Below are 21,081 nucleotides of genomic sequence, written 5' to 3' on the forward strand. Positions count from 1 at the left end.
TTTGGGCAGAGGATTCCTTCAGAGAGAATGCCCAGAAGGAACCCATTGGAAAAATAAAAGCAAAGAAATCGAGATCAACCATATACCACTCACAACCTCCCAGGGTCTTTTATGGGGGTGTAGAACAGGTAGGGTACAGACAGCTGCAGACAATAACTCAACAAGGCCCTAGCTGAAGCTGTCCTTGGCTTGGGTGAGGCTGCCCTGTAGGAGAAGTGTGGCTAGTAGAGATCCCAGGCATGGATTGGGATGTCTGGGGGCTGTGGGAGAATCTGTTGTAACACACACTGACGAGGAGCTAGAGCTGTACTTTTGGGGCACTTCACCCTCCATAGTGATGTTCAGGTTGGAGCTGTGCTGCTGAGGACCAGGAGATGACTTGTACAGGCAGGGTCACTGGGCAAGTCAAAGGAAGAGCCAGCCTGGCCCTATTGCCTCTCAGTCCTTCTCAGAGGCACAAAAAGACAGCATTCATGTCTCACGAAGACTTGGTATTAATAGGATAGCCTCATGCATCCCTCTCCTCCAGCTTCTAAACAACTCAACTCAGACCCCTGCCCCACCCCACCCTTCATTATGCTCCTCCTGAGCCCACATGCTGCCCCAGACCCTGAGACCTGGCCCCTCTTATGGACTTGCACTGCTCAGGGCAGTGGTTGCAGACAGTGACCTTCCCCAGGTGGGCAGAGGATGGGACCTAGGACCCATGTTGTAGTCAGGTGTCAGTTCCCTCTCTTTTTCTGCTTTCCACCCAGAGTCAGGTCAAAAAGAAATGATTATTTTCTTTTCCAGGGTCCAGTTTCTCTCTGGAAGTTATGACCCAATTAAAAAATCAGACAAATAGAAAACTCTGACCATGACCCTGGCAGAGGTCACCAAGTCTCAGCTTCTATTTAGGCCTTTGCCTTCCAGGCACTCAGCCACCAGGAGCAGACCTCCCTCGCCACTGCCTTCTGTAATTGATGGTTTATTTCCCATTGACTTCCAAAATGGATTTGAGGCAGCTTCTTGACCTTTCAGTAACATCAGCCCGACCTGAAATTCCTGTTATGAAATAGCAGGGCTACGGGTGTTCCACATGGGGACCTGGGAGTAGACACATGCCCAGCCCATCTCCTGCAAGCAGACTCACTGGCTTCTGACAGTGTGACCTCATGGGGTGTCCTTTGTGCCCAGCCCCGCACCTGGAGCATCCCTCCTGGGAACTGGGCACACACTTGGAAACAGTTCTCCTCTGGATGCATTCCAGAGCCTGCTTCCAAAAACACACTTTCCATCAGAAAGAAGATCACCAGGAAAACTGGGACAAATTGCGATTTCCACAGTGGACAATTATCAACACTGGAGCAGTTGCCAGTTGGTAGATAAACTCCTCTGGTGATGTTTTGGATTAATTACTCTGCCAGTGAACTGACTGGGTGGGATCTCTCTCCTGATTGTCCTCATTTGTGGTATATGTTCTGGTCTTCCTCCTCTCTCTCTCACATTCATCTCCCTCCTCTTCCTTCTTTTTTCTCTCCCCCCCCCCTTCTTTCCTTCACTCACGCTCTTATTTGTATTGGGTCCTTCGTTCATTCATCAGACAATCTCTGAGCTCTTCATTGATTCCCAGCCCATAGCGTGGACACAGAAATGACCGAATTTCTTGAGACCTAGGCCCACAGTGAGGAGAATTGCCCCTGTTACCTGTAAGCTCAGAATGGGGGGAAATCAGCTTACCAGACTGTAGGCTCAAGATCAGGCAGAGTCCCCGGGGAGGACAAAAAAAGAGGGTGAGATTTGCTGGACACAGCAGCTGGGCTCAGCTGCCCTCAGGGATGGATGGCCTGGCTGGTGGCCCAGCTCACCCTGGGGCCTTCCTGGGAGGGCTTTGAGGGAGGCCTGGCCCCCTGGAAATCTGCCTGCAGCGGGTGCCAAGCCCATGTGTACAAACAGGAGACTCAGTATTTAGGAGCAGGGAGGAGCAGGGAGCTGCCCTGAATGGCTGCCTGCTTTGGAAATTTCTATGCATTTGTAATAACAAAATTACCATAATTTGCTCGTTAACGCAGCTAGATCAGTCAAGCATTGTTCCATCGCAGGCGGGCGGGAGGCGCGCCTCTCTGCACACTCCACACACCCCAGCCAGCCTGCCAGCCCGTTAGAGCACTGGAAATTAGCATGCAAATGGTCCTAATTCGGTGGGCGAGCTGTCAGGCAGCGCCTCTCCGGCCTCATCTCCATGAAGCCCTGACAGCCCAGCTCTGCACCGGCCCACCCTCCTCGCTCCAGCCAGGAGGGGCTCTGAGGGGCACCTCTAGACTGACAGCTTGGCGGCCTCCCTCCCTCGTCAGCACCATCAGGCCTGGCGGCAGACTCCCCAGGGAGAAGGCTGGGCCTGCCACCATGCTGGCCGGCCAGAGGAGACGGGCAGGCGGGTGGGCTGTGGGGGAGGCTGGCCCAGCTTGGGTCTACTAGCCTTAGCTGGCTTGGGACGATGGGGGCCAGTGAGGGTGGAGAGGTAGCCTCTGGCTCAGGACCCACTGCAGCACAGGAACCCTTTTATCTGGTGGCTTCTGATTGGATTCGTGAGGTACATTCTAGGGGCACCTTCACATCCTCAAGGAGCAAGTTCAAGTCCTGCCCCACTCTCCTTCTTTGTCTCTCAGCCCTGACTTCACATGTCCCTACTCCCTGTCCACATGCCTGCTCTGTCCAGGACCAAGCATGGACTTCCTCAGGCCAAGTGCAGAACAGGGGAGGCTGGGCTGCCCTAGGTCAGGACTCAGCATCACCCTGCTTAACTGCCATCCTGCCTCCAGGTTTATCAGGCTTTGAGAGAGGTCAGCTTCCACTTAACAGCAGCAGTCTACACCTTTGTGTTGGCGCCATCTTTCTGGTGTTTTTTGTATTAGTAGCAATATTTGCTGAGAATTTCCCTGTGCCGTCCTTGTGGTGACGTCTCCAGGCAGGGCTGTGATCCCATTTCACAGAGTAGAAGACGTGCTCCCTCTTTCTAACTTGCAGCACCAGGATAGAGTTCAGTTGTCTCACTCGGCCCCTTTTTTGAGATAAGGTCTCACTATGTAGCCCAGGTTGGGCTTGAATTCCTGAAAACTTGTTTCAAAATTTTTTTTTCCAGTGCTAGCAATGGAAACTGAGGCCTTGCACATAGTAGGCAAGCATGCTACACTGAGCTGCAATCCCAGCCCTCAGAGTCCTCTGAACAGGAGAGCAAAGGAGACGGAGAGCCAGATCACACCTGTGTGAGCCACAGCACCTTCTGGAGCTGTGCTGCCCTCAGTTGCCTCCTCTGTGAAAGGCAAGGTGATTTGTGCCCCTCGCAGGTCCTTGGTGCCAAATAAATGCAGGTTGAAAGAAGGAAGCCAGGGTGTGCAGGAATGTCTTTCTTGGGGGATCTACTGTACCCATCCTTATGTTCCCCTCCCTACCTGTGACAGCAGAGTGAAGAAGATACTGTGTGTGGGAGGGAGAGTTGACACCACTGAGGCTTATCTTGAAGTTTCCCCTGGTCTGTCCCAGATGGCTGGTTGACCATTTCTCAGGACCTTATTCTTTCCTTCTCACGAACAGGTGCAGCCTTGTGCCAGGATTCAGAGTTCAGTGAGTGAAGAGTAGGCTAGGTCGCAGTCCCCATATGCCCAATCAGCTGGCCACTCTTGTATAGTGAACAACCTAATCATCTGTACATGGCTGCCATGCCCCTTTTGTCTTTTTAAAGGGCATCTTATTAGGCCTTTTTAACCTTCAGATAATTGGAGAGGTAAGAGAAATCTTGAGAAATTCAAAACTCTAGCTGCTCCTGGCTGTCTGGGGCAGAAGGGGGCTCATGAGCCTGAATTTCTACTGCATCACAGGGGCACTCACCACTCAGCACAGAGCCTGGCATGGGACAGATGCCCAGAGTCCTGTGGACCAAGGTGTGACGCACAAACATGCAGCTGTGAGCCAAAAGCCACCAGACTGCCCACTTCAGACCTTTTAACACCTTGGGCCAGGAGTGGCTCTTCCCTCCCACGTGGCCTTTCTTCCCTGTCTACTCTTTGCTTTGTCGAATTGGGGTTGAAGGAAGGGAATGATGGACTCTGTGCACCAGCCTCTCAAATATCTACTGGCAGGCCATTCCGAATGTCTTCTGTAAAGAAAAGGTCCTGCCAGCCATAGGAACCCTGGCACTATGGTGCATCTCGGGGCACATCTTCTCCCACCCAAAGGCTGCTCTGAGGACTTCTGAGATTCCCCAGATGAGGGTGGTAGGGACTGGAACTTGGAAACTTAATTTCTGCTCCATGAAGAATTGGCAGGCTCCCCCTAGTGGAGATGTAGGAACCTCCACCTGTGTGTGTGGCCTGATAGGCCTCCTTCACGCAAACCTGCCTCAGTTTCCCCATCTCTATTCTTCCAGAATCTTCACCACAATTCCACAGGTACCCTTTGCACTGCTTTTGTTATAGGCTCATGGAGAAGGCCATGCAGAGCCAGGACTAGAATGGTAAGGCACTTCCTTTCTATCCAATATCCCCCATTTGGCCCTGCCCAAGAGTGTCCTTGGCTTTGGCCAGCTGACCATGTGCTTGTGCAACCAAATGGCCTGGCCCTTCCCAGTCTTGTGGCACCAAACCCCAAAAGGCCAGAGGTTTCTACTCTGTGGCTAGGTCAGTCTTTCAATAAACATTTGCAGTGGCCTCCTTTGGTCTCCTCCCATCACCCTTGCACCCTCTGCCCATTCTTGGCATAGCAGCCTGAGTAAAAATGAGTCAGGTCAGGTCCCTCCTTTGCAGGGTCCTTCTGTGACCTCTGCCCACTTCCCTCTCTGACCTCATCTCCTCCTTCCATTCCTCTCACTTCTCTTCTCTAGTCACACAGGCTCCCTTGCTGTTCTGCCAACACACATCATCCACATCCACATCCCTGCCTCAGGGCCTCTGCACTTGCTGTTGCCCCTGCGTGGAGTGTTCTTCCCCCCAAATTCACATGACTAACTCTAACTTTGATCTTTTATTGAACAGTCACCTTTTCTTTTTTTTTTCTTTTATTATTCATATGTGCATACAAGGCTTGGGTCATTTCACCCCCCTGCCCCCACCCCCTCCCTTACCCTCACTCAGCCCCTCCCTCTCCCCCCCACCCCCTCAATACCCAGCAGAAACTATTTTGCCCTTATTTCTAATTTTGTTGTAGAGAGAGTATAAGCAATAATAGGAAGGAACAAGGGTTTTTGCTGGTTGAGATAAGGATAGCTATACAGGGCATTGACTCACATTGATTTCCTGTGCGTGTGTGTTACCTTCTAGGTTAATTCTTTTTGATCTAACCTTTTCTCTAGTTCCTGGTCCCCTTTTCCTATTGGCCTCAGTTGCTTTTAAGGTATCTGCTTTAGTTTCTCTGACTTAAGGGCAACAAATGCTAGCTAATTTTTTAGGTGTCTTACCTATCCTCACCCCTCCCTTGTGTGCTCTCCCTTTTATCATGTACTCAAAGTCCAATCCCATTGTTGTGTTTGCCCTTGATCTAATGTCCACATATGAGGGAGAACATACGATTTTTGGTCTTTTGGGCCAAGCTAACCTCACTCAGAATGATGTTCTCCAATTCCATCCATTTACCAGCGAATGATAACATTTCGTCCTTCTTCATGGCTGCATAAAATTCCATTGTGTATAGATACCACATTTTCTTAATCCATTCATCAGTGGTGGGGCATCTTGACTGTTTCCATAACTTGGCTATTGTGAATAGTGCCGCAATAAACATGGGTGTTCAGGTGCCTCTGGAGTAACCTGTGTCACAGTCTTTTGGGTATATCCCCAAGAGTGGTATTGCTGGATCAAATGGTAGATCAATGTTTAGCTTTTTAAGTAGCCTCCAAATTTTTTTCCAGAGTGGTTGTACTAGTTTACATTCCCACCAACAGTGTAAGAGGGTTCCTTTTTCCCCGCATAACAGTCACCTTTTCAATGAAGCCATCCCTACCTACTCCGTCTAAAATTTCACTTCTTCTCCAATGTGTCTCATTCCATCTCCTGCTTTGTGTTTTCTCCTTAACCCAGCACCATCTAGTACACTGTGTACCTTGTTTTTACTTATTTTACTTTGTTCTCTGATTGTAACACTAGAGCATAAGTCAACCTATTGTGGGAGGTTGCTAGCTGAGATACGGAACATGCCCTTGTGGACTCTCACCAGGCCACCATGGCACACCTGTGGGGCTCCCTACATGCTCTACATTAGTTCCCTCAGGAAGCTTCTCCACACTTCCTCCTTGACTCCCAGAGATGTCTCCTTTCCTCCCCCAGCTTCCTCCCATTAGAGCTGCCTCTCAGCCAGGTCTTTGGGCTTTCATGGAAGATGCGTGGGAAAGTGTCAGGGGCATTATAGGAAAGAAGAGATCTCCATCCACACAGCAAACTCACTGTATTCTTGGGGAAACTGAGGCCTGAACTGGGTAAGGGCCTGGCTCCCATGAGTTTGTGGGGGAGACAAAACCTCACACAGCTCCTGCCTCTGGCCAGCCCTGGAAGTTGTGGGAACTGTCCTAAGGGACGGTCAGGCACTCCTTGCTCCCACACAAACCAGCCCTTTTTGGCACTTAGCCTAAGGGGAAGCCTTCTTCGAGCTTCTTAGAGACCCATTTCAGAGGCCTAGACCCCAGTGTGTCTCTGAGGACACTGGGAAACTCTTCAGAATGGATCAGTGCTCCTCAGACTCCATTGCACAGTCTCAGGGATCATCTCCCAGGGCTGATTATGGTTTGGAAAGTCTCTGTAGGGCCCAGAATGCTGTGTATCTGACAGCTGCTGTATGAGGCCAACACCGCACACATGAGGACTAGTCTCTGCCTTCTGGATCTCAGACTCGCTGCATATTGGCATCACTTCTGCAGACTGGACAAATACCCACATCTGCCCCCACTCCAGGATGTCCAGATGAGCTAGTCTGGGATGTGTCCCGAAGTGTGACATTTTAAACAGGCAGCAAGTGACCCCCTGGATCACCGTGCATTGCTCCTGCCCTGCCCCCACAGCTCTGCAGTGGGAAGGGATAGTGGAACAGAGGTGATTTGCTGGCATGGAGAGGAAGGAAGGGTAAGCCCCAAGGTGGGGCACCATCCCGCTTGCAGCTTGGGAGAGGGAACCTCAAAGCATTGAGTAGAGGTGCAGGCACTGAAGGAGAGGGGGCTGCTGAGTCCCTAAGGCCAGTAGGGAGAGGCAGAGAAGAGGGGGTGTGCTTCTAAGGTAGAGGAGTGACCAGAAGAGCCAAAGCAGCTGAGCCCCAAGAGTGGCCCCAAGAGGCTTCAATCTTTGGCTTCCTTCTTGACTCTGACTCTGAAGGGAAAAAAATAGCTCTCCCCTCCCCCACTTGAGCCCCAGCCCGCCTGTAGTACCTGTCTCAGCATGCTGGTCCCCAGCCACCCAGGATGCAGGTAATTTATGTGTGTGTGTCCCCCTCCTGCAGACTGCGGGCTCTCCGTGGGCAGGGACCGTGTCTGATTCATCTCCGCCTCCCAGCCCTAGGTCCTGCCTGCCGGGGGCAGGAACGATGTAGAGAATTGAGTGCGCTCCTCGCTCCTCGGGGCGCAGTGGGGCTCAGGGCTCCGCGCGCTGAGTTCCCAGCACACAGCGAAGTCGCACATTGTGGTAGTAATTGTGGAGGTAAATCTTGTCTGGTCTTCTCGCAAACACTTGGTGAGGCATTCCATAAATATGTCAGCAGCAGCATTAAAATTTGATGGCAGGCGGTGCAGGTCGGGACGAGCACTGTGACTTCTCAGCAAGGTATGACACCTTCACCTCCATCTCATTAGTCAGAGGTGGTGGATGCTCGGCCCAGACAAACCAGGGAGGGGATTTCTTCTGAGGAGGCCCCCTGGCTGCTCTGGGGAACAGGCCAGGTCAAGGCCACAGAAAAGTAAGCCAGCTTTAGGCTGGCACTGGGCTGATGGAAGTCCCTACAGGTCCTGGGCATATGCTGGATTTTAGACAGTCCCTTGGGACCAGGGCCTTTTTTTTTTTTTTTTGGTCTGGGAGCTGGTAATAGAGGCTAGTGACTTGTTTCAACTTCACAGTCAGTCTGGTGGAAATTGTCTATTTGCCCACAAAAAAAGGCTTCATAGAGCACTTTTAAAAGGTGGCGGGGGGATGGGGTTGGACTCATTATTTAAGCAAGCAAAGAGTCACTAGGCAGGAGTTGGGGGGCCGGGGAGTATTCCTCAGCAGCAGAAATACCAGACACCAATCTCTACCATGTCCATTTAGGGAAACTGAGGCTAAGTGAACCTGGAAAGGGACATACCCAAAGCCACACTGTGGTAGAGACAGGCGATCAGAGGCTCTGACTCCAAGTGTGAGGCTATTCTTATGGTCATGAATTTTAGACACTTGTTGAAAGATGAGGAAAAATATCTAGAAATATGTTTGTTTAATTAAAAAAACAAACATGTCCATTTTTTCAACAGCCATAAAAGCACGTGTCCTGTGCCAAGGACTGAGTTAAACACCAAATAGTCTCTCACATTTGTGTGACGCTTTAATTCACAAAGGACTTTGAAATGCACTGATATTATTTAGTTCTGTGAGTGTTGCAGTGACAACACTGAAGGTGAGAAGCTCAGGTTCAGAGCTAAAGTGACTTTTCCAAGGCCACTCAGCTAGGTGCCAAAGGCTTTGACCAGGACTGACTGGTTCTGGAGCCCAGGAGATTCCACAGCCTCCTAGTTATCAACATGGTGACAGCTGTGCTCTTAGGGCCTGTGCAGAAAGTCAGACTCACCTTTTTATAATTAGCCACGATGTGGCACAGAGCTGTCAGCATTTCTGGCTTCATCAGCCAGTGTCCTAGATGAGCAGCTGTCTTGTGAATTGAAAGGAATTGGGTCTCTGGGGCCATTCCACACTACTGAGTTATGATAGGCTGCTTAGGAAGAAAAGAAAAGTTTATTTGAGCTCACAGCTCTGGAGGTTCAAGTCCAAGATTGGACAGCCCGTTGTTTTGGGCCTTTGGTGAGGGTGAAACATCTCTGAATTACAGTGAGTAGCCATGTCACATCACAAGCCAGAAGCAGAGCGGACAAGACAAGTTTCCACAATCTTTCTTGAGGGCATGCTCCCAATGACCTGAAGTCCTCCCACTAGGCCTCACCTCTCAAAGGTCCATAGCACCTCCCAATAGTGCCATCCTGTGTACCAGTCCTTTAACACATGGACTTGTAGGGAGGGACATTCCACACCTAAATGAACCGGACTCTTGGTTGAGAGGAGCTAGACTTCCCTCTACACATGTGGACTCTTCAGACTGCAGCAGGGGGACAAGGACAGATTTTGAAACCCACTAAATGAAGAAGTCTGAATGTTCTTGGAGACCCATATTACATCTGATACATACAAAAAGCCTTTCTGGCTCTCTTTGCCAGAGGAATTCAACTTCCACTCTGCTTCTAAATCCACTTCACCCTTTCCTGGCACCCAAATGTCTCTGGATCCAAGAACCATATTTGATATAGGGAGTTCCTAGAGGTTTGGGCTCATCCTACTGAGCGCACCCCCCCTGGTCCTAGCACAGAGCTCTGAATGAAGTGGGGCCACTGTGGATAACAAACAGAATGGATTCAGCAAAATAAAACCCACCACCAATGTGTGAAGCTAACAGTAAAAAGGTCGTCCCCAATCAGAGATGCAATGTAAGTTTCCCCCAAACTCGGCATGTGAGGGATCTTAGAATCTTGGGGGCGGTGTTATTTTCCTCCACATGCCACCATTTTAATCATTCATTCCAACTCTGAAGCTGCTGTGAGTAGCACCAAGAAAAGTGTCAGAGTGTATAAATCCAGCTTGGGCTGAACGCACAAGAATCTTGTAAGTTTCTTAGACATCAATCATGGATATGTTAGTTGGATTTGGGGGAAGAAATTGCTGTAGTTTGGATTTGGATGTTGTCTCTCCACCCCACCACACACAAAAGCCCATGTGTGAAAGGCCCACGTGCAAATAGCCTGGGGCACCTTGGAAGGTATGGGAACCTTTAAGAGGTGGGGCCTATTGCAAGGTCTTTAAGTCATCAGAAGCATGCCCTTGAAAGGGATTATAGAACAGAGGTCCCTTCTTTCTTTCACCTCCTGGTCATGACATGAGCGGCTTTGTTCCACAATGTGCTTCCACCATGATGTGTTGCTTTGCCACAAGTCCAAATGATCATGGACTGGAACCTCCAAAACTGTGAGCCAAGATAAACCTTTCCTGCTTTTAAGTTGATTGTCTCAGATACTTGTTATAGTGACTGAAAGCTAGCTAACCCAAGATTGTAACTTAGTGCTGTACCAACTCAACTGTGGAACCTGGGGCCTGGAGGATTAGGCTATGGGATAGGGGCTTCTAGCAACATTCTAGTCACTCAAAGAAAATCTTCAGGTTTTCAGATTGAGCATCTTTCAATGGTCAAATGGGTGAAGAGAAAAGTCGTGAAGAAAAACCTAGCACCTTCCCATCTTCCCAGCCCAGCTTTCATCATGTCCTGTGCTTTTCTGAGCTGTAATTACAAGTAATTTTTGCTCCTTCCTTTTAATTTTTTTTTTTTTTGGAGTAAGCCAAACTTAGTGTGACCATTATGTGGCAGGATAGGCCTCTCATAGTTTGAGGTGAAGGCCACTAAACAACTCAGGAGAGCACCCATCGAGAGCCCACTGCACCCAGGGGACCCGCAATGACCTAGGCCACTTCTCTTTGCCTTGTGTTTTACTCCCTTCCTCTGCCTCTGTCTCCTGATTCCACCTGGGATCTAAGACCGGTGTTTCACTGGTTCTTCTAGCATGAACTTCATGACCTGTTTGTTTTGGTTCTGAGCAGGGCTGTCTCAAGAACCATGTATTAGGCACACCTATTTTTCATTCAGTCAACACATGGACTGTGAGCATCACCTTGGACTAAGCCAGCAGGGCTGCAGGGGTCTGTATGACACCAAAGGTTAGTCTTACGTCCTTCTGTTGAGGAGGAACCACTGACTGCACAGCAGGGAAGCAGGATAGGATCACAAATGGCCCTGAGCCCCGCCAGAAAGTTTATGTGGCCCTACAGCCTGTTCTTGCTTCTGATGGACTTTTGGCTAGTGGAATTGGGGTGTGCCCCGTGGCATGAAGTAGAATTGCTGTAATGCATTAGTGAGTCTCTGAGGATCCTTGCATTTGGGTTTATGTAGGTGTAGACACAGGAAGTGGGCACAGCAGCCTCTTCTTTACAGAGTACAAAACTGAGGCCCTCAAAAGTCACTTGATTGCCTTCCAGCTGGCCAGTGGCAGAGTCAGGCTCAGGTATGGCTTCCACCCAGTGTCCCTGTCATTGACATTCAGCCACAAAGTCTGAGAAACAGGAAGAAGACACATTCTGCATTCTATCCCTCACCCTTGCCCTCTCTCTCGGTTTTTCTCTTCACTCTGTTTTTCTGAAGGCCTTCGTGGCTAGCCTGAGCTGGTGGGAGAAGAGGTTTTTCCCAGCAGTGGATCGATGCGTGGTGTGCTAGGCTGTCTGGGTTGACAGGCTGACCTTTACTGAGCTTGGGTTTTCATCTCCCTGTTGGGAGCCTGGGAAGGTCTTGATGTGGAAGAGGGAGGGTGAGCAGCCTGGGCCTGCGGGGGAGCAGCTAGGGGCAGGTGCAAAGAAGACAGGAAAGGTAAGCCTCTTGGAGGTCATTTCCATACACACCACTTTCACAGATGAGAAAACTGAGACTTGACGAGAAGAGAGTTGCTCATCTGGAGAGGCTTTGACAGAACCCCTGAAGTGTGTGTGTGTGCATATATACACGTAGAAGTCTCCACACACACATGTGTATATACATATATGTCACACAGATTATGTGTATATATGTGTATGCATGTATATGTAGGTCCTTCCTATGTGTATATTTGTATAAATGTATATGAATGTATGTGTAAAAGACTGACTGTGCATGTGTGTGGTGCCATGGTTTTGATCACTTTCCATGGTTAGTTTGTGCAGCAACGCCCCAGGTACCCTGAGCTACTGCACAGTCATGCAGTTTTACAAAGCCTGTGCCCTGGAGGAGCTGAAGAAATCCCATGGCCCACTCCTCCCCTCTGCGAAGATTTTCTCTCAAAGCTCAGTTGGACTCCTTCAGAAATAGAACTTGGCTGCGAAGTCACTTTGAAAAACTTTCTGTATGTTAATTTTGGCGGCCAAGGTCTTGAGCAGAGGCGGGAGCCCGCCATCTGCAGATGGGGTCGGCCCCCAGCGTGCTCGCAAATCCCCATCATCTGGCAGGTGTCGTTTTGGGTTAATTAAGAGCTACGCTGAGCCCGTTCGCCTGTCACTTGTGAGAATTTTAGGAAACTTTGACTTTCTTGCCATCTCTGAGCTTTAAGTGAAGGGAAACTGAAATACTTCAGCTTCGGTGATGTTCCTGCCCCTGAAATCTCCAGGGCAGCTGCATTGAGCACATTTTATCCCAGCCCCCTTAGAAACTTTCCATTTTGGCTAGTGTTTTCTAGTGATTTCATTGGTTTTTAAAGTCAGCTCTTGGAAGACAGTGCTGTTCCAGGAAACCCCACATTTATCTTAGGTTCTGAAGCCTCTGCTTTCTTTCGGAGTCTTTGAGGAAGAACATTCCCCTAGGTTCATGGCTTTGCAGGATCTTCAATTCACTGGTCTTCTAGCCATCAAGGTCTGGCTCGTCAGGCTAACCTTCGAGTTCTGCGATCAGGGGAGGTTAGAGCACACATAACTGGGAGATTAGTTCACAGGTGGCCAACTGGCCCACTTCTTTGTCTCTCTGGGGTGATGCTAATAGTCTGTAAGTTGGTAGGGGGTTAGGTTACACGGGTATACACATTTGTCAAAGCTCAGCAATAGTCTGTTTAGTTTTGTGTATTTCATTATGTGTAAATTGTATATCTAAAGAAAAAATTTTCTCATTAAACAAATAATGAACTTTAGTAAATGATATGCACATGAAATACGTAGGAGAAAGTGTACTAATATTTGCAATTTGCTTCAAAAAATAACTAGATAAATGAAGGTTAGAGGGATAGAGAGACATACGACAGGCAAGCATAAGATAAACACGGGGGTAGAACGGGGAGGCCGGCACACAGGTGTTCCCTCTACAGTTCTATCAGTTTTGTTGGGAAGGCAATGTGGGGAGGCCTCCCTCTTCCCCTTCTGAGTGATTTCTCTACCATCAAGGAAGAGAAGGTTCAAGTCCTCCCATATACCATTTGCAAAGAAAAGCCGTAACTACCAAGTCACTTGATGTTCTCCACAAGTTCAAGAAGTAGGGGGAAACTGAGGCTCAAGGGGTCAATCCACACACTCAAGGACACACAGCCTACAAGAGGCAGAGCTTGGCCCAGACCCTGGGTCTGTGTGACTCCAAAGGCCATTTTCTGTCCTCTCCTCCAGGATGGGCAGCTCTGGGAGTGAGGGCTAGAGCACACCCAAGGTGTGACCCTGGGCACAAACCTCTGCTCTTAGTCCTATTGACAGTAACCAAGGAGGGCACTAGTCCCCTGTGCCCTGGATCCCATCATGGGCCATATGCTGGTCCCTCCTCCTGCCTTTGCTTGTGCTCCTTTCCGTCATTCAAATAATACCAGCGGGGCTGGGGACATGGCTCCAGTGATAGAGTGTCTGCCTAGCAAGCACAAGGCCCTGAGTTTAAACCCCAGTACAACCAAATAATAATAATAATGATACCACCAACAGCTGGTTGCCTTCCCCTAGTGCCTTCAACTCATGGGGTAAGATCCACTCAAACCCTTATTTGCCACCTAGTGGAAAACTGACACCCTTTCTCAGACTGTGTGCCAAACTAATGGCACAGAGGCCCATGTAGTACAGATACAGCACATGGTCTTGAACCTGGGATTTCTACTGCTTCCCAGCCTGTTTTAGGGCCTGGCTAGGTCAGGTCTCGAGACAGGCAGATTCTTCGGTGGTTGAGAACATAGCCTCCCAATATCTCATGGGTGGGGACTCCCTATGCTCAGTCAACTTCCTACATGGCACTTCCGATAACCAGGCACCAACACAGAATCCCCACCAGGTGGCTAGATCAGCCCTTAGGTCAGCCTCATGACCCAGAGATGGTCAGGCTCCCCTTCCCCAGAGTGCACCACTCTCCCAGGGCCTCTCATATAGGACAGAAGCCCTGGTCTAAGGGGGCCCAACCACACTACAACTCTGAACACACCAGGCAGGGGGCTGTCTTGTTGGCTCAGTTCCTCCACCAAGGGGCAGGATGGATGGTGTGATGGGCCATGAGTTGGAGAAATTGATTCAACTCCTGGCACATAGCACATGCTTGATACATGCCTGGCTGTGGGATCTAATAAGGGAAATAGTGGTGGCTATCTTCTGAATTAGAGAGGTCTGCTATGGTAACGCGTCTCTGGCTGACCTAGGAGTTCCCATCATTCATTCATTCATCAGCTACTTATCTGTGCCTGCTGGATGCCAGCCAGGCCTTGTGCTGGATGTTGGGATTGAAGCAGGAACAGACAAAACTCTCTACCGCCATGCAGCTTACAGCCTAGTGAAAGAGGCAGATAGTTTAACCAGATGAGCATGGTAGACTAGATGAATTGACATATGATGCGTCCTTTGGAGAAAAATCCACCAGGAAGTAGGGATTGGTCAGGGAAGGCCCCACAGGGAAGGCCTCCCCAAACAAAGCGTAGAAGGGAAGGGGAGTAGGAGAGAGCCACAGGAATATCTGTGTCACCGGGGGAACCACAGGAGCTGCATATGAGCTACTGAGCTTCCACTGCCTTCTGGAGACAGGGCACTACTCTGGGAGCAGGAGTAGCATACAGGTGCAGAGAGGGGTTGAGGGGAACTGCAAGGCCAGACACTCCCATGCCACAGGGCACTCCCCTTTAGAGCAGGGTAAATCCAGTACTAGGGGCAATGCAGGAGATTGGGTGTACCTGAGAAAGGGTGAGAGAGGGGGTTTCCCAGAGGAAAAGGCATCTTTACCTCAATATTGTAAGACCAGGCAGGTAAGGACAGGGTGGAGGAGGGTAGTGATATCGACTTCAGCACATTCTCTAGAGGAGCTGGGAGCTGCTTATGGTCCTCTGTGGCCTATAGAATCAGTGCTAATGTGGGGATGGATAACATGAGCACAGCCAATTCACTCCAGCTCAGTGGACCTGAGATTTGGGGCTGGGGGGTCGGCGCTGAAGACCAGGGAGTCTTCCTGGAAGAGGTGGCCTTGGAGCTGGGCCTGGCAGCAGACATCATGATGTTAAAACAGAGATGACCTTTGCCAGGGTATCCTGATGGCCCCAGCCCGGGCATAGTACTGTCAGGAAGTGCCTTTGATGGGGCAACTCCAGGGGTGCCCAGAGCCCAGGAAGGGAGGGCCCTGCCCCCCTCTCCTGGCTGCCCTGTCTCCTGCTTTCCCCACCCTGCCCTGAGGAGGAGGAAGTGCCACGGTGCTGATGGATATGCCAAGGCTGGCTGTGCGGCCGGGCACTGTCACCATGCTCTCCCTCCATACGCCGGAACCTGACACCCTGACCACTGAGGCATAAAAAACAGAGAATTGGAAAGCTCAGCCTGTCAGGCTGGGAGTGGCCCCCAGAGAGGCCTGAGCAGGAGCCTGCATGTGTGTGTGTGTGTGTGTGTGTGTGTGTGTGTGTGTGTGTGTGGACACGCTCTGCCTGTGGTTGCCTGTGGAGGTGGGAGGAGGCTGACTAAGGCAGCTGGACCTCAGTCCTGCCTCAGTATTCAGGCCCTGCCTGGACAAGCTCCTGGGATCCCACACATGGGCTTAGGCCATGGTGGGAGAGAGCATTGCTCTTGGTTCTGGGTCCTGGCTGGTTCCTTCTGGAGGCTCTTGTCCTTTGGACTTTATAGGCCTTCTTTGGGAGATGGTGAAGTGAGGCTTGGGCCACAGGTAGCCTCCTGAGGCTGTGTAACTCCTATCATCTCCAGAGAGGAAGGGTTCACAAATTCTGTACCCAGGAGCTTGAGAAAACCACTGGACATCTGACTTTCTATATCCCGCTCCAGGGCCTCTGCTAGACACACCCTCTATCGGGTACTGGGGAACCCAGCAAGGACTCAGGGCCCAAGCCTGCCCTCTGGAGGCCTCCAGCCTCTGTGGAGACAGGCAGGCCTTGCCTGGGTGTGGAGGCCAGGATCTGAGGCTTCCCCCAGACCTAGCAGGCAATAAAGAGACTCTCCTGGGGCTGCCACATGCCCAGGGAAGGGCCAGAGATAAGCTTACTGCTCCTCCAGCCTCTGGGTCAGAGCAAGGTGTCCCCACTCTGAAATGCCTCACAGGTCCTGCCTGAGCATGCCCAGATCTGCCAACAGTTGCCCGTTCCCCAGGGCAGAGAGATTCCAATCCACCCCCTCTTCTGTGTTTCCCAGCCCTTCGGATTGTCCTGTGCCACCTTTATCCTTCAGGCATAGGACTTAACTCTGTGTTTTATTTTCCAACTAGATTGAGGCCTTAGGTATGGCTGCTCCTGGATTTATAGTGCAGGGAGCCAGGCTAGTGTTGAGATCATGGGGCATGGAAATGAATCCACACTAGAGTTTTGGAAGGGCCCCCGCCAGAGTGGAGAGCCTTGCAGTCTGGGGCTTTGGACTTGGGCTTGTGTACCAAGGCCATTTTGTAAGACCCTGTGCATCAGCCTCCTCACCTGTAAAATGGACCAGTGGCCCCTGGGAACACCTGTGGTGGCTCTGTGGCACCCACATGAGAGGTTGGTTTTCATCCCACTGATGCAAATGGTTTTAGGAGGAAAGAGACAGTGCCAATACAGCTGTCCACTTACTAAGGATATTCCCCAATGTGCCCTTATTGGTTATGAAAAGTATCTACAGTTCATGTAGGAGAGAAATGCCACCACAAAAGCTGGCTGGGACCGAGGGCCTTTTCTGAATTGATTTGACATGTGATTCCTCTTTCTTTCTCCATCCACCTGCAGGGAGTGAGTTTTCTGGGAGTCCCTACAGCCACCCTCAGTATTCCTCATACAACGACTCGTGGAGGTTTCCCAACCCAGGGCTGCTTGGTGAGTACTGGCAGAGGCCTTTGTGGGCCCCTGGGCCATCGACTGCCCCATCTGGGCCTCCTCATTGGGTCAGGTCCTTCAACATTCTTGAGGTTCATTCACTGAGATGGAGTGGGTAGCGTGCCTCCCATACATGGAATACAGGGGTTGTTATGGGGCCTTAGGTCAGTAAACACCACTTCAGCACTTCTTGTGCCCTCATCCCTCCTCCCAGATGTTTTGGTGGATTAGGGAAAATGTTATGGAAGGGGAACAGAGGAAAAAGGGGCACTGAGGGAGAAAGAAGAAGGTAGGAAAAGTGCTTGCCATGAGTGATTTGTGTTTCTTAAGACCAATTAAACATGGAGAGAACTCTAAATAAAAGGCAGTAAAGACATCAACCTGGATTCACTGGTGGTGGATGCCTGGAGAGCCATCTTGCTAAGGGATCTAAGGCCCAGTGATTGTTTAGTGATGTCTGCCATGGACAGCACCAGTGCCAGCTCTAGTGGAAACTGGCTGCCCTGTGGCTAAAGGTCTGCCAAGTATGCCATGCAGGGCTCACCTGGTGCCCCAACCTCTGCCCAATTCAAAGCCTCCAATTAGCAGGTTGTCCATAGCTGGTGCCAGCTTGAGCTAACATCATCAATGTATTTGGCCCCCCCAAAGACCGAATAGGACTAAAGCAGTTCACACAAGTCCACGAAGAGTCTTTTGTTTTGTTGACATAAACTTACATGAAACCAGTTGGTAAATGCCAGCTGGAGCTAAAAGATCTTGCAACAGAGATCCCCCAAGTTACAGATGTCACTCACCACCTGAGGGTGGAGCCAGCCAATCAGTCTTCAGTCAACAACGCTGATTCCTCCCCTAACATCAGCTGAGAATTTTGTACTTGGAGCAGTGAAAAGTCAGACATGAAAGGGCCCTCTGAGACCACTCTGGTTTGTCTGTCCACCTTAACAAGGTCTCCTGAAGTTAGAGTCTATTAATTCCCCAGATCCTTAATTATTTTAGGACTGAGAAGCATAGACTTCATCAGACAAGCAGCAACCTGAGGTCTTCAAACTCAAGTTGCCAAACCATAGGTTGTGAAAGACGTCCTGAAGTCTCCTCCTTGACCCCTTCCCAATCCTGCTTTGATGATTAGGACAGACTCATGGTATAAACACCAAATCTCTCTTACTATCCCCATTCCTTGAACCTGAAGCCTTGGGCTGCCCAGAGGATTTTGGTGTGCTATGTATAACTGTCTATGAAATAAGAAACATTGCCAATTAGTGCCCCAGTTCCCCAGGTGAGGGAGATTTCCAGCCTTACAGAAGACAAATAGGCTTTCATTAGCTACAGTTTCCCAGGGGGCCTGAATCTGTGAATGGGTCTCTTTTCATACTTCTTTTTTGTGTGGAATCACTTCTGAGTGTTGAACCGGGGTCTCCACTTAACCCGATGACTTTCCTTAAATAGACTCTCAAGTTGACCCGGCTGCCTGTCTCAGGAATCAGGAGGTATGGACTGGCTGAGGTCTCCTAGATCCAGTGTCTTCCAGGGAGGGGAGAGTCAGGGGATGGGGCTTAAGGCCCAAGCCCAGGAGTCCCTTCAACGCAGCTCTGGTCCCAGTGCTGCTGGGAGTCCCGCAGGGATGTGCCTCAAAGGAGGCCTGGGCATCAGCCTGTGGGAGCAGTTCCTTCTGATGGGGATATGATTCCAAGGGGCCACTTTGGTGCAGGGCTTCCCTGTATGACTGCACTGTGTAGGGGTGACAGAGAGCCGAAATCTAGTCCATGCATGGTCCAAAGCCCTGTCCAAAAGGGACACCTTTTTCTGAATTTCACAAGGCATCCCATAGGTTGGCAGTGGCCTTCATTTCTTTGTCTGAGAGAGAATTCAAGAGATGGAGAAGTAATGACGATACTGCTTAGTGTAGGAGGTAGGGTGGTCTGTGGAGCGTGCACAAATGGGAGACCTTGAATGCGAGACTGAGAAGTTTGGTTGTGTGGACAGCTATGTGGCCAAGTGCATGGGGTGGGAGTTCTGCACTGCATCCAAGGTTTTGCTGATCAAGTTAAAGGTTTTGCTGATGTGGGGAAAACACAGACTATGCCCACTTACTGCCCATGGAGTAAGTCAGGAGCGCACCTAGTCGTCACACTACAGGCCTACTCTATTACAAACATTCCCTTGCTGACAGCTGGCACCCCCACGGCTACTTGCTCTCTGCAGCAGCTTTTCCCAGGGTGCTCAAGACTAGGCATCAGAAAGTCTGCCCTGCCACCACCCAGACATAGGAGCCTTTGCCGCCCACTCCCAACAGATGGAGTCCACAGATTACTTCCTCAAGTTGCTCCCTTCCTGATCAAAGCCATCTACCATGTAACACATCCAAGCCCCAGCCCCAAGGAAAGCAGGAATGAGTTCACAGGCCTCATGCCACAGAGAACTGTCAGCACAGAAAGAGTGTAAGTGACACAGGGCAGGTACGAGCGTAAGGAATGGCTCAGAGCTACCCAAGTTCATAACCCGGAAATCCTAGTCAGACCGAGCCAGGGCTCAGTTGGCTCTGGTGGGAAATGAAGATGGTCCTTGTGGCAGCCTAGTGGGTGCTGAAACATGATGTGCTTGAGGTGCGCCCTGAATCCACACTCATCCTGCTTGCTTGAGGATGCGGAGAGCCTGGCTCACCCGACCGTAGCCTTGCAAACAGCTCCAGACCCATTCGCATCTACCAGGCTGTGCTTCCCCCACGGGGTTCAGCTGAGTGAATTCCAGGGGGTTCGGTCCAGGGAGGCCTAGCCTGGTGATATCCACAGTCTGGGGATGGTGTATGAGGGTTTGAGGGCCTGTCCCGTGGTCCCTAGTGCTTCTGCTGGCTTAGTGGGGTCTGTGGGTACAGGTGAGCCCCTGTAGACAAGCTCCCTCAGCACTCACATACATCATGGCTTAGGTCATGCTGCTAGTACACCTCTACCAGCCTGGTCCAGGCCTCCTTCACAAACACCGCCAGGGTGAGGACCAGCAATGTCATCCAATGAAGAAGAAAGACACAGTGCCTACTGGCTTCTTGGGAAAACTTCCCTCCCCACATGTGTGCCCAGCCAGGGTGGCTGTGACTCAGCAGCCTGTCCTGCAGGGTCCCCCATGCTGGTGAAAGGACAGCAGAGGCAGGGGGGCAGGCAGGGCTGGCGGAGAGACAGGCAGCTGCAGACAATTAGGATTAGAATGGGACAACCATGGCTGCTATAAAGGGATTAGACAGGGAGCCAGCCCCGAATGACTGTGTCAAGAAGTAAATTGATGATAATGTGAATTAGAGAGGAAAAATGACAGAAGAAAGAACAAGTTTATTCTATATGAAGGTCTAATGGGCACCAGGAAGACAGCGCTTTGTGAGGTGATGTTTTCATTTTTCACACGAAATACAAACTCTCAGCAGAGGCTGCTGGCTGGTCTGACCAAGACCAGGTGCTCGGAAGGGGCGAAAGGTAGTGGAGGTGGGGGGTACAGATTTGGAGGGCCTGCCAGGGAGCTTCTGGGAGTGCCTTGCACCACCTTTTGTGGGCCTTGTGCAGTCCCGCAGGGATGGCCCCCTCACATATGCTTCTCTCCCCGAAGTCTGTTCTCACACAACACAGAACTGGGAGCTGCAGCTAGTCTGTGAGCAATGTTCCGATGCTGTCTTTTCCCACAGAGGGAAGTGCAGAGGATGACAGGCGTCTGAGTCAGGGTTCTGGCCACGAGATGACCATGAAGGCAGCAGGAACCTGAGTCTCTGGGAATGCTTATGCATGGGATTGGGGTCATGGCTTCCAGAACAGAACAGTGAGGCATTGCTGACTCTACCACCATAGCTGCTACCTGGGTCCACACTGCCTTCCAGGGTGGTGGGGGTGGGGGTAGAATAGGAAGGACAAGAGTCCATCGCTGATGGGGCTGAGTTAGAGGCGAGGCAGCACATGCTGTAGTACCCCTCAACCTGCCCTATTCCATGTTAGCTGTATGGCTTAGGGGAAGTTACTTAACCTCTCTGTGTCCCATTTTCCTCATCCATAAAATGGAGATACTAATTG

General features: G+C 50.6%; 1 protein-coding gene across 4 annotated transcripts in view; it reads left to right on the forward strand.

The window, feature by feature from the left end:
- Pax5 (paired box 5) overlaps nucleotides 1–21,081 on the forward strand; it is a 189,487-nt gene that overhangs the window by 160,377 nt on the left and 8,029 nt on the right. For 2 of the 4 annotated variants that reach the window (XM_074051446.1, XM_074051448.1), the window contains exon 9: nucleotides 16,949–20,059. In XM_074051446.1, coding sequence (XP_073907547.1) covers nucleotides 16,949–17,154 — 206 coding nt within the window. In that variant the 3' untranslated portion in view covers nucleotides 17,155–20,059. Of the gene's footprint in view, nucleotides 1–16,948; nucleotides 20,060–21,081 lie in introns of those variants that run through there. The other 2 variants (XM_020158166.2, XM_074051449.1) reach the window with 1 other exon arrangement.

Source organism: Castor canadensis, chromosome 13 (genome assembly GCF_047511655.1).
Source record: "Castor canadensis chromosome 13, mCasCan1.hap1v2, whole genome shotgun sequence".
NCBI classification, from domain to species: Eukaryota; Metazoa; Chordata; class Mammalia; order Rodentia; family Castoridae; genus Castor; species Castor canadensis.